Source organism: Sporothrix brasiliensis, assembly GCF_000820605.1.
Source record: "Sporothrix brasiliensis 5110 chromosome Unknown Cont19, whole genome shotgun sequence".
NCBI classification, from domain to species: domain Eukaryota; kingdom Fungi; phylum Ascomycota; class Sordariomycetes; order Ophiostomatales; family Ophiostomataceae; genus Sporothrix; species Sporothrix brasiliensis.
The window spans coordinates 296,395-311,046 of record NW_024467138.1 but is presented as its reverse complement, the minus strand read 5'-3'; the positions used below and the strand labels follow the sequence as shown (position 1 = coordinate 311,046).

At 62.6% G+C, this 14,652-nt stretch overlaps 6 protein-coding genes across 6 annotated transcripts; 2 read left to right on the top strand and 4 right to left on the bottom strand.

The window, feature by feature from the left end:
• Window positions 1–130: 130 nt before the first annotated feature.
• Window positions 131–1,398, bottom strand: SPBR_00680 (uncharacterized protein; the record flags this gene model as incomplete). Its single annotated transcript, XM_040758999.1, has 2 exons — window positions 131–1,048; window positions 1,090–1,398. The coding sequence occupies 2 exons, from the start codon at window positions 1,396–1,398 to the stop codon at window positions 131–133; spliced, it is 1,227 nt and encodes a 408-aa protein (XP_040617879.1).
• Window positions 1,399–2,406: 1,008 nt separating this feature from the next.
• Window positions 2,407–3,378, bottom strand: SPBR_00863 (hydrolase of HD superfamily; the record flags this gene model as incomplete). Its single annotated transcript, XM_040759182.1, has 2 exons — window positions 2,407–3,257; window positions 3,315–3,378. The coding sequence occupies 2 exons, from the start codon at window positions 3,376–3,378 to the stop codon at window positions 2,407–2,409; spliced, it is 915 nt and encodes a 304-aa protein (XP_040617878.1).
• A 1,454-nt stretch (window positions 3,379–4,832) lies between these two features.
• On the top strand, window positions 4,833–6,599 carry SPBR_00435 (uncharacterized protein; the record flags this gene model as incomplete). Its single annotated transcript, XM_040758754.1, has 1 exon — window positions 4,833–6,599. One exon carries the CDS (start codon window positions 4,833–4,835, stop codon window positions 6,597–6,599), a length of 1,767 nt encoding a protein of 588 aa, XP_040617877.1.
• Window positions 6,600–7,040: 441 nt separating this feature from the next.
• On the bottom strand, window positions 7,041–11,507 carry SPBR_00046 (nucleoporin; the record flags this gene model as incomplete). Its single annotated transcript, XM_040758366.1, has 2 exons — window positions 7,041–11,023; window positions 11,135–11,507. 2 exons carry the CDS (start codon window positions 11,505–11,507, stop codon window positions 7,041–7,043), a joined length of 4,356 nt encoding a protein of 1,451 aa, XP_040617876.1.
• A 1,000-nt stretch (window positions 11,508–12,507) lies between these two features.
• Window positions 12,508–13,581, bottom strand: SPBR_00794 (beta-keto reductase; the record flags this gene model as incomplete). The annotated part of the gene is made up of 2 exons (XM_040759113.1): window positions 12,508–13,362; window positions 13,438–13,581. The coding sequence occupies 2 exons, from the start codon at window positions 13,579–13,581 to the stop codon at window positions 12,508–12,510; spliced, it is 999 nt and encodes a 332-aa protein (XP_040617875.1).
• Window positions 13,582–13,919: 338 nt separating this feature from the next.
• Window positions 13,920–14,503, top strand: SPBR_01042 (uncharacterized protein; the record flags this gene model as incomplete). Its single annotated transcript, XM_040759361.1, has 2 exons — window positions 13,920–13,985; window positions 14,066–14,503. 2 exons carry the CDS (start codon window positions 13,920–13,922, stop codon window positions 14,501–14,503), a joined length of 504 nt encoding a protein of 167 aa, XP_040617874.1.
• Window positions 14,504–14,652: the final 149 nt, after the last annotated feature.

The window sequence follows — 14,652 nt, the reverse complement described above, 5'->3', positions numbered from 1 at the left end:
CCGGTTTCCGGTTTCTTTACTATTCAGTACATGTAACATGCAAATGAACGTCATAATGGTCGCTGTGCTTGCTCTCTTTCCTTTGCTATGCTCACCTTGCCGTTGCCTTCCGTTGCCGCCGTCGCCCCCATCACGCATTGTTCCGCTCATATGCCCACTGCTCGCTGCCCGCAAACGCCGGCGCCTCCTTGAACCGGAACAGAATGGCCTGCTCCAGCGGCGGCATCCCCGCCTCCAGGGCCCGCGCAATCAGCACCTCGCCGGCCTCGTCCGACATGTCCGCGCGCCACTGCTTCGCGTGGTACAGAAACCGCATGGCCAGGATCCGCAGGTTCTGGACGGTGTGCGACGGCCGCAGCAGCTCCGCCACGAAGCCGGCGTTGCCGATGCGCAGGCCGCCCAGGCTGCCCTGCAGGTGGGCCCGTCCCTCGCGCGCTGTGTCGGCAGACGCGGCCGACGCGGGGCGGCGCGCTCTGCAGAGGGCGTGGATCCGCTGGAGGGCGGCGCGGTCGCTCAGCGGCACAAAAAACATGTGCTCCTCGGGCGCCGCCGCGCTGCCAAAGAGGCCGCTCGCCACGGCCTGCGCGCGCGTGCCGGTCAGGACAATCTCGTCAAAGTAGACGAGCAGCTGCGGTGGTGGTGGTGGTGGTGGTGCCGGGGACCGGGAGGGGGACCTCGCGCCGCCGCGCTGGGCGGCCGCCGCGGCACAGCGCTGCAGCAGCGGAAAGATGGCGGCGCCGACCTGCGACTGCAGCAGCTCGTGCTTGACGGCAATGCCGCCGCCGCCGCGCACGGCTTCGTCGAGGCAGCCGACGAGCTGGTGGTGGGCCAGGTCGGCGATGCTGACGGTGCTCGCCGGGTCGATGGGGGCCGGGCCCGGCGGCGGCGGCCGGGGCGCCAGCGGCGGGGCCGCGCGCGAGACGCGCCAGACAGCGACGTCGTCGTGGTCGTGGTCACCTTCGTGGTCGTTTGTGTCCGCCGGCGTCCGTGAGCGTCCCCCCCCGTCGCCCTCGCCCGGCCCAGCAGCATGTAGTCGACCCGCCGCTTGCTGTTCAGCAGGATCGTGTCCCGCGTCGGGTCAAACCACACCGGCTGGCCCTCGGCGCCAACGGTCCACCGCCCGCTGCGCAGGGCCGCCGCGCGGGACTCGAAACACGTGCTGGCCATGGCCTGCGGCATGCGGCTGCCGACGCTGGCCCGCGCACGCGCGCTGACCACGGCGACGCTGTCCCCCTGCGGGGCAGAGCTCGGCGCGTACTCGTCGTCGTCGGCCTCAAACGGCCGCAGGCCAATGACGCGCCGCGGCAGGGCCTCGGTCCAGATGGCACTGCGAATCTCGGCGGGCAGCGAAGAGAAAGTGATGCGGGGTGTGGTGGAAGCAGTGGAGGGACCGGCCATTGTTGCCGCCGTTGTGGGAGATGATGTTTCGTGGCCGGCAAGACCTGGGGATTCCGGGGTAGGTCCTGACTCTGGCTCTGGCTCTGGCTCTGGCTCTGGCTCTGGCTCTGGCTCTGGCTGTGCTGGTATCGGTCTCGGTCCTGACGTCTTCTCCACAGCATCGTCCGCTGCAAGGGCCGACCGTAACCCGGCCCGTCGGGGTCGGTGTTTCCGTATAAAAAGTGCAGTCAACATGAGGGCCAGTCAACGTTGGTCGTGGCCGTTGATGATCTTCTCAAGAGGTCGGATTGAAATGAAGTACGGCAACACATTCTTAAATTCATTTAACGTCAGTCCCGAAGACAGAGTATTTATCGTCGCCGAGCCCATGCCTTCCCTTGCATTGAAATATCTCGGTGCCTGAGCAGGCTGCAGGATTTCTCGAGGCCGTTTGTGCGTGGATGTCTCGCAACAACGCAATGAATCTCCTTTATCTACCTGTGAGAGCCTCGCCATTCTTTGCTAGCAGCTAGGCACCGGCCAAAAATGGTATTGCTTGGGAAATGCAATCCCTGACGCGAGGCTTCTGGGGATTGCGCAGGGACGTTGTGATGTTGTGGTGTTAGTGATTGGTGATGTCTGCCTTAATTGGCTTGGATTGGCTGTGCCTTCAAGGCGGAATTGTCAACACCGCGCAGGTCCGGGAAAGCCCCATAAATGATGGCACAAAAGATAAATTGGAAATAAATAACCGCGACAGAGGTAAATGTGATGGCAAATAAGCCATTGGAACATGAGCGGTTTGGACGACAAATACTACGTCGTCCAACAAGTCTATTATCAGTCACAAGCGCTGTTGCTCTCATTGCGTCCGCTCTCGCGGTTGCTCTCTTGTTCCAAAGTAAAATATAAACCACAAAAGAAATGCAAATACAATGCTGTTGCCAGTGTCTGTTCTATGCTCTACCGTCTGCTGGCCATTCCCCATCCACCTGCCCAGCTCCCTCGTATTCTGACGCTCTGCGCCGTTTACTTCACCGTGGCATGGCCATTGGCCTCGTCGACACCGTTCGTCTTTGGCGTCGCCGCCGCCTCCAGCTCTGGCATCGTCGGCTGCCCGGGCGGTGCCTGTCCGCGGCTCTGCCACAGCGCCGCCCGCTCCTGCAGCAGCGCGGCCGCCCACGCGCGCGTCTCCGGCAGCACCATCTTGGTCGCGACGTACGCAAACTCGCCCAGGTCGACGTGGCCCTGCCCGCGCGTCTCGTACTCGTGCATCTGCAGGAGCAGCTCCATCTTGTCGACGTCGTGCACGAAATGGCTCTCGGGGGTCGCGGCGTCTTCGTACTCTTGCCAGATGGCCCGGATCTCGCGGCCGACGGCGCCGGTGTCGTTGTCACCGTCGCCACTCCCACTCTTACTCCCACTCTTACTCCCACTACCACCCCCCACCTGCCCCAGCAGCGTCCCCGTAATGTAGTCCATGGTCGAGGCTTCGCGGCGGCTCTTTTCCGGCTTGGGCACGCCGTCCACGGGCGTAATGTCCCCCACGAGCGCCTCGGCCATGTCGTGCACCAGGCACATCTTGATGCACCGGTTCATGTCGAGGCGCGCGGCCAGCGCCGGCGGCGCCAGCATCGCCATCAGGGACATGCGGTACATGTGGTCGGCAATGGACTCGCCGTGCGTGATGCCGAACCGGCGCCAGCCTTCGCGCTTGGTGGTTTTCAGCAGCTCGAGCAGGTGGAAGTAGGGGAGGGGCGACGACGTGTCGGGGGCCGGTTTGCTGTGCGTGTCGCCGCCGGTCGGCGCAAAGATGGCATCCGTGGCCTTGTCGACCGTCCACTCGCCGGCAACCTTGGGCGTCGGAACCACGCCGAGCTCTGTGACGAAGGCATTAGCGGGGCGTCAGGGTGCATTCTGGACGCAGGCTGGCCTACCTGCAATCAATGTCTCGACCGTGATTGCCGTGCCGTTGGGCGCCGGCTTGCTGTTGGCTGCCATCGTGGTTGGGTGGGAGGAGACAATCTGTCGAGATTGGTGGAGTGGCGAAGGCAACGAAGGACGACCAGCGAACTCTCTGTGTGTCGATGTTCAAGGATGCCGTTCCCGCTTGGCTCTTTGTCTTCCGCTTGCTCGTTTTCTTCTCTTTTCGTCGTGTTGCTTCTAAAGTTGGAGCACGAAGGAGGGAAGAGGCAAAACTGGCACTCGCAAACTACTAAGGCCCCCTAGACATCCCCGCCAACGCCCGCTACGACATGTAAACACAGAGTCCGCGAGGTCCACTATCGCATATCGTTTGCGCTGGGGCATATGGCCCTGTGGGCCAATCAGCGATCAGAGATGTTCGGCTTACTGTTTGTGCCTTCAACAGCCGCTTTTGCCAGATCTGATCTGTCTTTGTCTTGTCTCACAGCAGATTGCTTTCGTTCAGAAGACGATGTAGAACATTTGAGGCGGCTGGGCCTGTTGATGGACGTGTGAGTGACTGTGCATCTGCAGAGTTTTGTTTTTCTTTCTTTCTTGATTTTTTTTTTTTTTTTTTTTTTTTTTTTTTAATGTCCCTCTCATATTGCCTTTGTTATTTTTATTCTGTTCTGGATCTAAAATAAATTAAACATAAATAAATTCTATGTAGATTCTTCTTTCGCAATATTGTCTCATTTACTCTTTCACTCCAGGACATTGTTCCTGTTAATAAGTTGATACTCTTGTTTTATTGCTTGCTAAATATAAAGAATTAGTCTTACTTCGCCGTCGTTTCCACCCGCAGTCACTCCTTCAGCGCGTGTTGACTTTAAGCCGCGCTTGTTTACTGCGATTGCTGGGCAACGCACGCTCCACCTAATTTTTAGCGGTCTTTCGGCCGGCACAGGGCTGTCGAGCACGGCACTTGTGCTGTAATAGTGCTTGCGTCTGGCCTCGATTCGATGGATCGACCGAGTCGGCATTGTCTGAGATTTATTCTTATCGTCGCCAAAAAGTCAATATTCTTAGTGACAGGGCCCGTCGTACCTCGTCAGAGTATCACGTCGCCCACGTCGCCAACAAGCCACACGACTGCCCGATGACGAGTGTCTGCCTGCTGCAGGCGTCTTAGCGGCCCCAGGCCATACCTCGCACAGCTACCCCAACAAAGAAGGCTCCAACCAGTTATCGCCCTTCACGTCAGTCTCGTGACGTCCGCCGCTCTTTGTGCAGCCTCACTTTCTTCGACTTTTTACGCCATAGACCACCGACAGCAGCAACCTTATCCACTCACTCACCTCCGGCGTGCTCGACCGCACCCAACGTCCCATCTCGATCTTCAGCCTCGCCTCCTGTTGGCCAGCATGCGCTGCTGAGAGCGCGTGCTGTGAGACGACGACATCACGCGCGGTCACGAGCCACCGCACGCCTTTCCAAATCATCCTCGACGAGTCACGTTCACCTCTTCGCTGCGCTGCACCTCCGCCGCCATGGCGGGCTCCCCGCGTCCCGAGTTCCATGTGCCCGGCGCATACCACTTTGACAACCCGTTACCGTACGCCATTCCCACGCCACGCGCCCTCGGTGCCGACGTCTTTCGGCCGCCCGTTGCGTCCTCCCCGACCGACTCGACCTACCTCGATCTGGCACGGTCGGCCGGCAGTCTCTACTCGGACGTGTCGTCGGTCGCCGACCATGGCGCCAAGCGGAAACGCGCCGCCCAGGACTCACGGGAGTCGACACCGCTGGCCGAGTGGGATGCGAATGCAACAAACGGACAGCATGGCGGACGGCACCTCTACACGCTGGCCGGACAGATTGACATTCACGGCGCTCCTGGCCTGCACGACGCCATGGACGACAGCGTCTATTCGGACGTCGAGTATCGACGTGCGTTGGGCCCACATGATGCGACAGCCGCAGCAGACGCAGCAACAGCAACCGACGACGCGCAGTCCGATGCAGATCGCTGGACGGTGCTGCACGCACTCGGCAACGTCGTCGGCAAGGTCTGGGAGTTTTGCACAGCGGGCGCCTTCCGCGGGTTCCATGCGGGAGGAGGCGAGAGCTACGACTGGGAGACAGGCAAGCCGAAACCGACGGAGATCGTGGGAGAGACGCCGACGCCGACGCCGCAACCACAAAGTGAAAAGCACAAAGACGAACCAACACCAACACCAACACCCAATCTCACCCACGACGACCGCGACCGCGACACGACACCGCAGCGCAACGGCAAGCGACGGCAGGTCAGCGCTGCGGGCGACGAGCTGGGCCGCAACTGGGTCATTGTCGATCCGACGCTGAAGCAGAGACAGACAGAAGCCTACGCACAAACACCGAGGCGGTCGACTGCACAAGGACAGGGACAGGGACACGGACTGGGGCAAAAGATGCCTTTGCGCGGTGGGAGGGCGTCCACCTCGACCACGCCCGCCGCGGCAGACACACGCACACCGGACCGGCGAGCCCCGAGCTACACGCGAGGGTCAACAACAACGACGGTGACGCCCAGCACAGCAGCGTCACGGCGCATCAACACTCCGATATCACGGATCACCGGTGCCGCCACGACCACCCCGCACGGTCGCCGCGGCGCGTCGGCCGCGTCGGTTGCCCGCGTGTCCCAGACCAGCAGTCCGTCGTGGTCATCACGCGAGCCTGCCAGTTTTGCCTCATTTGCCTCACCACGGGCCTCCACTCCAGTCGGTGGTGCCAAGACCGTCTCACCACGGCGTCCATACGCAGCCTCCTACAATAGCCCCGGCGGTAGCCGCATCCCCTTGCCGCAACCCGGCGGCACCAATGCAGGCTACAACCCCTTCTCGCGAGCCGCGGCTGCCGCCTCACCACGGCCTACCAGTCGAGCTGGCGGACGATCCAGCAGCATGGCCCTTGGCGCTGCTGGCAGCCCTGCCCAAAACGGCCACGGCCCCGGCCATGGCCATGGACACGCACATCGCCGGAGCCATAGCGGCCGCGTCGGCGTGTCGCCGCTGCTGCCAAAACAAACGTCGGCCGGTGGTCCTGCAAGCCTCGGCGCCGACACGTCCCTCGGCCTCACCGAGAGCCCCCGCCTCAGCGACGAGGCCAAACGGCTGGCCGCTCAGAACCTGGCGGCCGAGCAGGAGTCGGACGCCAAGATGGAGGCCTTCAATGCCCGGCTGCAGCAGATGATCCGGCAGGGCCAGGAGGCGCTGGGCACGACGTTTGAGGTGGACGGCGGCGGCGTAGACGACTATTGGGCGGATGATTGACTGCCGAAGATGGGCGGCGTGGCGTTGTTGGATAGTTTTCTCTTCTTTGCGCGTGTTGATAGTTGCGCCCTTTTAATGTATTTTTTCAGCTCAGTCACGCAATCGAAACGTCTACCGGAAATGATGTTACTACGTGTATGAAAAAAAGCAGATTCTGCTACATTGCCTTCCGTAGGTACGGTTAAGCCACGGGATTAAAAACAAAAACAAAAACAATAGAGACCAGACGTAATGTAATTTAATTACAAAGAAAGTAAGTGGAAAGTGGAAACAAAACAAAATAATGACATGAACCGCAATCCCGACCGACAACCAAAACAACAAGAGCAAAAGAGACAAATGGCAAATCGACCAAAACACATGTATGTTTCCCCTTCCTTTAGCATTTTTGTGAGCGCCTCCCCCCCTTCGGGGCTCACTTCGTTCGGGGGCCTCGCTGGCTCACCGGAACCGCATCGTCGACCGCGCCGGCCGCACATTGCTGTCCACGCGCGCCCGCAGCTGCCGCGTCTCGTGCAGCGTCTGCTCCAGCTCCTCCTTGGCCCGCGCGTCCCGCGCCGACGCCAGCAGGTCCGTCATGGCCCGCTCGGCCCGCGCCATCAGGTCGGCCACCCACGGCCCCAGCTGCGACCCAGACCCGGACCCGAACGACGTGCCGCCGCCACCGCTCCCCAGCGCGTCGCCGGCCCCCACCTGGCCCTGGCCCGTCACCTCGACGTCGTGGCACCACAGCGCCACGGCCGTGTCGATCCACGCGACGACGACGCGCCGCCGCCGGCCCGTAAAGGGCACCTCCTGCGCGTCCAGCAGCCGCTCCAGGACGTGCACGACCATGGCGTGGGACACGCGCAGCTGCAAAAACAGCAGGACCGGCCACGCCGGGTCGGCGCCAATGGAGGCGTCCTGCTGGCGCGTCAGCGCGTACTCGCAGAGCGTGCCCAGCAGCGTCTCGACGGGGAAGATGAGCGCGTCCAGCGACGTGCGGTGCGCAATCGTCTGGATCTGCACCGAGACCGCCTCGTACGGCAGCGGCGGCGGGCCCAGGGCCGCCACGGCTGCGTTCGTCTTGGTGCGCACGGCCTCCTCGTACGCCGCCAGCCGCGCCTCAATCTCCTCGTGCGTGCTGTTGATGAGCTGCTTCCACGTGTCCGCAATCACGCGCGGGTTGTGGTAGTCGGCCGCGTTGTAGATGAGCAGGCACAGGTCGTAGTAGCCGGCCTGGTCGGCGTAGCCGTTGAAGAGCTCCGAGAGGCCCAGCACGCCGCCGTCGAGGTCCGCCGCAATCTCCACCTTGCGCTCGTCGGGGATGCGCCCGTCGGCCAGCAGCCGCTCCAGCAGGTCGTCCTGGATGTGCGCAATGTCGAGCAGCTCCGTGACCTCGTGGTTGAGCTGCTGCTGCCGCTGCCCGCTGACGCCCGCCGACGACACGCTGGCGTTGGCCTTGGCGCGGCTCAGCAGCGTGATGCGGTCCTTGATGCCAATGGCAAACGCCGACCCGGCCAGGTTGAACTGCACCTGCGCCGCGTCAAAGAACCGGCTGCGGTGCGTGTAGAAGCGGCACAGCAGGTCGGCGTGGTGCACGTCCGTCGCCGCCAGCCGCTGCAGGAAGGTGACGACGTGCGGCGAGTCGATGGCCAGCAGCCGGTCCGTCAGGTTCTCTTCAATGTACCACTCGTACAGGTCAAAGTGGAACACCTCGTCGGCCGCGTCGTTGACCACGTTGTACGCCTCGGTGCGCTTCGTGAACGCCAGCGTCGGCCGCCCGTCAATCTGCTCCGGCTCCGCCGCCGAGTCCGTGTCGAGCTGCCGCAGCACCGTGTGCACCAGGTCGTAGCACCGCTTGCGCTCCTGCCACGGCGCGCGCCGCGGGTCCGCGTCCGGCTTGCCGTCGTTGAGCCACGCCAGCGCCGCGTTGCCGCGGTCCTTTTCGTGCGCCACCATCAGGCACAGCTGGATCGCGCCCGCGTAGTACTTGAGCTGCACGTACTGCGCGACCGCGCCCGTCAGGTTGGCGTACGTCAGGCTGCCGGCCACGCGCTCAAACAGGTGCAGGCTCTCGCTGAGCAGGCCGCGCGCCGCCTGCGGCGACTTGATCTGCTCGGACGCGCGCTGCAGCTGCTCCTGCGCCTTGAAGATGACCACGTCGTCCGGGCTGCAGAAGCTGCCGCAGCGCCGCCGCAGCGCGTCGGCCACGGTCTCGACGTTGGACCCGCTCTCGATGTTGCGGTTGACAATGGCCTTGACCAGCAGCTTGGCCAGGTCCTTGCCGGCCGGCCGCGCAAACAGGCTCTCGTACGTCAGCTGCCGCAGCTGGTCGCGCGTGCCGTCGTCGAGGCGCACGTAGATGTCGGCGACGCGCTCGTCAAACAGCATCAGCACAAACGAGATGCCCTCGGAGATGCTCTCCATCAGCTTCTGCAGCGCGTGCAGCGCCTGGTGCTCGGCCTGCAGCGCAATCTCCTCGTGCCGCGTGGCCCGGCGCCGCACGTCCGTCGGGCCCGACAGGCCCTGGATGCTGCCGGCGTTGGCCTTCAAGAACGTCCGCAGCCGCTCCAGGTTCTCCTGCACGGCCGTCAGCTTGCTCGTCGGCACCGTCGACCCGACCACGACGCCCGCCGCCGAGTGGTTGACCGTCACGACCCGGGCGGCCCACAGCGTGCGCACCAGGCGCGTCAGGTACAGGGCCAGCGCGTCGTGGCGTGACGACAGGCGCACCGAGTCGATCGTGATGGCGCTGCTGTCGGTCTCGGCCACGGTCGGCTGGCCGCCGTAGTTGACAAAGGCCGTCTTGGCGCGGTCCTCGGTGGTCTGGTCCGTCGCGCGGCTCGTGCCCGCGCGCAGGTCGCTGCCCTGCCCGCACGCGACGGCGAGCGCCGTCGCCACCGTCTCCACGCGGCCGTAGAGGTGGATGAACTTGCGAATCTCCTTGTCGAACAGGTCGTCGCTACCGAGTGTCCGCACGGCCGTCGCAAAAATGTCCACCAGGCGCCGGCGGCGCACCACGTGCACCCCGTCGTTGGTGAGGATGGCAAACTCGCTGGGCGGCGCGTCGAACTGCACGGCCAGCTCGTTGCCGAAGCCGAGCGGCTGCTGGGCGGCCGCAAAGGGCTGCGTGACGAGGCCCACGTCGAGCGCGTCCTTGGCGCGGCCCAGACTGATCCAGTTGCCGTGTTCGTAGTACTTGAGGGCCGACGCCGGCGTGGTCACCTTGATCTTGCCCGTCTCGGGGGCCGACAAAAAGAGGCGCAGCTCCTGGTTGCGCACGACAAAATCAAAGCAGAAGCCGGGCGCGAAGCGGGCGCCCTTGGTCGTCGGATCGAGCGAGCGCGACTGCAGGTCGACCATGGCCGGGTCGCTGGCCGCGGACCGCGCGAACCCGTTCGCCGCCGCCAGGGCCACGGGGGCCGCGGCGCCGGCCTCCTTGGGCGGGAACTTGACAAACTGCACCTGCATGGACTGCGGTGCCGTGTTGGACGAGTTCATGGTGTAGGACGCCGAGCTGGTGGCGCTCAGAAACAGGCGGCAGCCCGTGCTTGTGACGGCCACCAGGTGCAGCTTGGACGCCTCCTGCATGGCAATGGGGCTGATGCCGACGATGCTCATGCGGTCGGTCAGCAGCGGCGACGTGTTGATCATGTGCGTGATGTCGCGCAGGCAGTCGTTCTTGTGCTTCTCGATGACCTTGGTGAGGCGGTCGGGGCTCTCGATGTGGTACGTGCGGATGGTCGACTTGTTGGACAGCGTGTAGAGCAGGTTGCGCGAGTTGTCGGCGACCATCTGCACGAGGCTCTCGCTGTTCTTCTGCGTCCAGAAGTCGAGGCCCGCGGGGAACGCAGGCACGACGGACGACCAGCCCGGGTGGCTGTGGTTGGTCTTGCCGACGCGGTTCGAGAACCACTTCTCCTCCTGCTGGTAAAAGATCTCGTGCACGTCCGTGTCGCTGCGGCCGCCCAGGAAGATGCGGCCCGCGGCCGTGCCGACAATAAACGACACGTTGCCGCCGCCGCGGTGGATGGACATCTTGGTCTGGTACAGCGAAATCTGCTTGGAGCCGGTGGGCGTGGGCGTGGCCTCGACGCCCAGCAGGATGATGTCGACCTCGGTGGCGACCACCAGGACGTGGCTGATGTTCTTGACAAACACGCCGGGCTTGGGCGGGACGAGGCCGATGGCGGTGATGGCGTGCGGCTGGTCCTCGAAGCCGATCAGCTCGGGGTTCGGCTGCGTGTAGTCCCAGAGAAACAGGCTGCTGTCGATACAAGCGTAGGCGTGGTTGATCTCGGTGAAGAGGCCCATGGACGTGACCAGCTGTGACACGTTGTACCGCTCAAAGATTTGGTCCGGGATGGGGTAGGTCTGCACTTTGTGGAAAGGAGCCCATGCCGACTCGGCGCCGTGGATGTCGTACTCGGACGAAGCGCCGGCTGAGTTGTTCGTTAGCAGGGGGGACGATATATGAGGAGACGCAAAAACAAAACCGAAACCAAAAAACAAGACAAAAACAATAAATATCAAAAGGGGGCAGGGGGACGCACGTCGGCAGTAGGAGTCGAGGTCTGGGTAGCTCTCCTCGAGCTGAAGCACCCGGTTGACGGAGCCGGCTGCCTTTTGGACGGGTGTCAGCACAGCCGGTGCGGGCAGGGCCATGACGGAGTCTGCCTGTTGTGCGCTGCCGCCTGGCCGCTGGGAGAGTTGCTGTTGTTGTAGCTGCTGCTGCTGCTGCTGCCGCTGCTGCTGCAGCTGGGCCGAGGATGTGGTTGCGCTGCCAACGCCAGACGAGGCCGAGAGAGCTGCTGGTGCAGGGTCAAACAGCGACCGACCGCCATCGAGCCGGGACGAGGCTGCCGGGCCGGGCGTAGCAAAGTAGGAGCCGGGGATCTGGCGCCTTGGGGTGGACAGCGTCGCCATGGCGGGCGAGGGTGTGTGCTGTCACGGGGCGATGGCCGCCGGTGATGTGTGTTGGATGGTGGCCGTTTCTACAGCGGGTTGTTGTTTGCCTCCAGGCAGTCCAACGGCAGGTCTGCCTCCCAATTCCTCTGGTTGGGAGATGCACGACAGAGTCCAGAGGAGCTTCCGATCGATGACTGCAGGTGCCAATGTCGAGAGCAGTGAATGGGGTGCGGCGTGTGACGACAGAAGCCGGATGGCGTTTCCGTCGATAGCTTCGTCCAAGCTTGGATTGGCGATGTCGTCGGCACGCGGCCGCTGTAAGCCGCTTGAGTGTAGGAGAAAGCGTTCGATCAGCTTGACGATTTGTCGGCAGTCGTCACTTGGTTCGGTATGGCTGCACTGGCCGGCTGGGTCGTCGTTGTGCTGTGCTGTTGTCGTGCTGTCGTGCCTCCTACGATTTAGCTGTAAAATGTGAGGCTGGGCCAGTGGTCAATTTTTTCCCCTTTGCCTAGGACGCGAAGTTGTCGCGCAAAAGACGCTAGTCCTTAAACAGCAATCGGAGCTCTGAGTGGGGCACCACACCAACCAATCCATGAGGAAAGAGCAGAGAGGGAAGGAGCAACGAATGCACATCTGTGCTTCGTGAGACTGACTACGATCTCAAAGGTTAAGGGAAACATTAGGTCACAATTGGTGGATTGGCACGAGTTTCAGAAAGAATGCGATTGCAATTACATTTATAAGTTTATTTTCTAGCTATACTCCGTTTGTCCTTCCAGTTTGCTTAGCCTGGCTGCTTGATTTGCGCCAGTGCTTTCCCAGTGAATGATTCGCCCGAAATAAAAAGCAGAAAGGATGATGATGACGATAAACATGGCTCATGTTGTATTGGGGAAAAAGACGGAGGATTACAATGGGTGCCCCGACGGGCTGGGAACGGGCCTCGAAAGGCCAGAACGTGTGCCCAAGGGCCAGTTGGAGCTGTGCACGGCGAACGCACCCGGTTCTCGCCCACCGCCTACGTCGTCTTCTTGGCTTCGCGGGCGGCCTTGCGCAGCGCGCGCCGGCGAATGTCCTGGTGCATCACCAGGTTGTACCAGACGGCCAGGTGGTGGCCCACACCAACCGTGTTCTCGACGACGTGCTGCACCAGCGCGTGCGTCCAGAAGGGCGTGTAGGTCGCCGCAAACGCCTGCCAGCCGCGGCCCACCTTGCCGAGGGCCGCGCGCACAAAGGCGTCGGGCGTGGGGATCAGCAGGCTGGGGCGGCGGACCTTGCTCATGGCCGAGACGACGAGGTAGCTGAGGACGAGGTAGGCGTCGACGCCGCTGGGCTTGACTTCGGCCGCGAGGCTGGTGTTCCAGTGCTGGAGGAAGGCCTTGCTGCCGCTGTAGGTGGCCAGGTACGGCGTGGGCAGCCAGCCGCCAAAGGAGCCCATGGTCAGCACGAGGCCCTTCTTGCGCTGCACGAGGCCCGGCAGGATGGCCTTGGTGGTCTTGAGCGTGCCGAGGCAGTTGATCGTGACAATGTTCTCGAGCTCCTCGGGCGCGGTGTCGAGGAAGGACACGGGGATGCTGTGGCTCTGGCCGACGTTGTTGATGAGGATGCCGACGTCGAGGCCGCGCACGAGGTCGGCGAGGCGGACGTAGTCGCTGTCGTCGTTCTTGGCGTAGTCCATGGCCAGGACCTTGGTCTTGAGGTCGGCGTGCTTGGCCTCGAGGGCGGCGGCGAGGTCGTCGAGCTTGGACTGCGTGCGGGAGACGAGGACGAGGTTGAAGCCCTTGGCGGCGAGCTGGGTCGCAAACGCCTTGCCCAGGCCGTCGGATGCTCCGGTAACGACGGCCCACGTGCCCTTCTTGCCGTACTTGCGGAGCTGGAGGGGTTAGAGGGGAAAGCAGACAATGGGCGGGAGGCTATCCGGGAAAACAAAAGACACAGGGCAACTCACATTGGTGCCGCTCAGGACAAAGATGTTGAGGAGAAAGCCGAGCTGCGAGAGCACCTTGCTGCCCAGGTACAGGGCGCCGACGGCCGTAAAGGTGGCCGTGACCGGGCTGGGGATGGCGGCGACAAAAGAGCGAATGGCCTCCATGGTGATTGCCGTTGAAGAAGTCGAGAAAGTCGTTTGTCCAGAGTGTATGTTTGTAGACAGACGGAAATGTTTCGTGTCTTTATTGTTTTCGTTTTCGTCGGACGATGCGACCGTTGGGGGGAGGAAGGATTTTAGGGCGTTCGTTCCCATCGGCAATGAACACAGCCCGCACGCGGTTGGCCAATAAGAAAGCTCAATGCTGGGGAGGGTTGCAACGACCTAGCAAACAAACCCCAAAAAAATAAAAGGGGGCAGTGAGCTCACCACCACGGCTGACCATTTCTCGACACGCCGAACCAGCGACCAGACGACCCTCACCCCTCGACTTTCGCAACGCAATGGACACCGTGCTGTCGTACCTCCCGTCTGGGGAGCAGGGCTTGATGCCATACTACCTCTTCTTGGTCGGTTCTAGTTCTAGTGCCAGGCTCGGCGTTCTGCAGACGGGCGAAACGTAATTACTGACTGAATTCCCTGCGCACAGGTGGGCATCGTCTCCGTCGGCAACTCCCTGCAGAACCTCGCCACGCTGCACTACACCCGGCGCATCTACAACGGGCTCTTTGTGCCCAGCCACCAGAAGAGCAACGACGACAGCATCCACAAGCTGATTGTGGCATCGACCACGGGCAAGGACACGGAGAAGGCGCAGGACCAGGTGACGCCGCTGGCGGCGCGGCTGTTTGGGACGTGGACGATGCTGGCCGGGTTCGTCCGGATGTACGCGGCGCACGACATTGGCAACCGGGCGCTGTACCAGCTCGCGCTGATTACGCACGTGGTGGCGGCGGTGCACTTTATCAGTGAGCTGACGGTGTACAAGACGCTGCGGCTGACGGGCCCTCAGCTGTTTCCGCTGATTGCCGGCACGGGCGGCAGCATCTGGATGGCGTTGCAGTACAGCCACTACGTGTCGGCGTAGGGTGTAGGGTGTTGGCTGTGACGCTGACAACCAAAACCGCTGGGGGTGATTGGCATGCATGATGCAGGGAGAAAAGGAGGCTTTGTTTTGTAATGTAATACGCGTTGCTATTGGCACAGGCTCTTACTTCGCGCGGTGTGCTTTGCTCA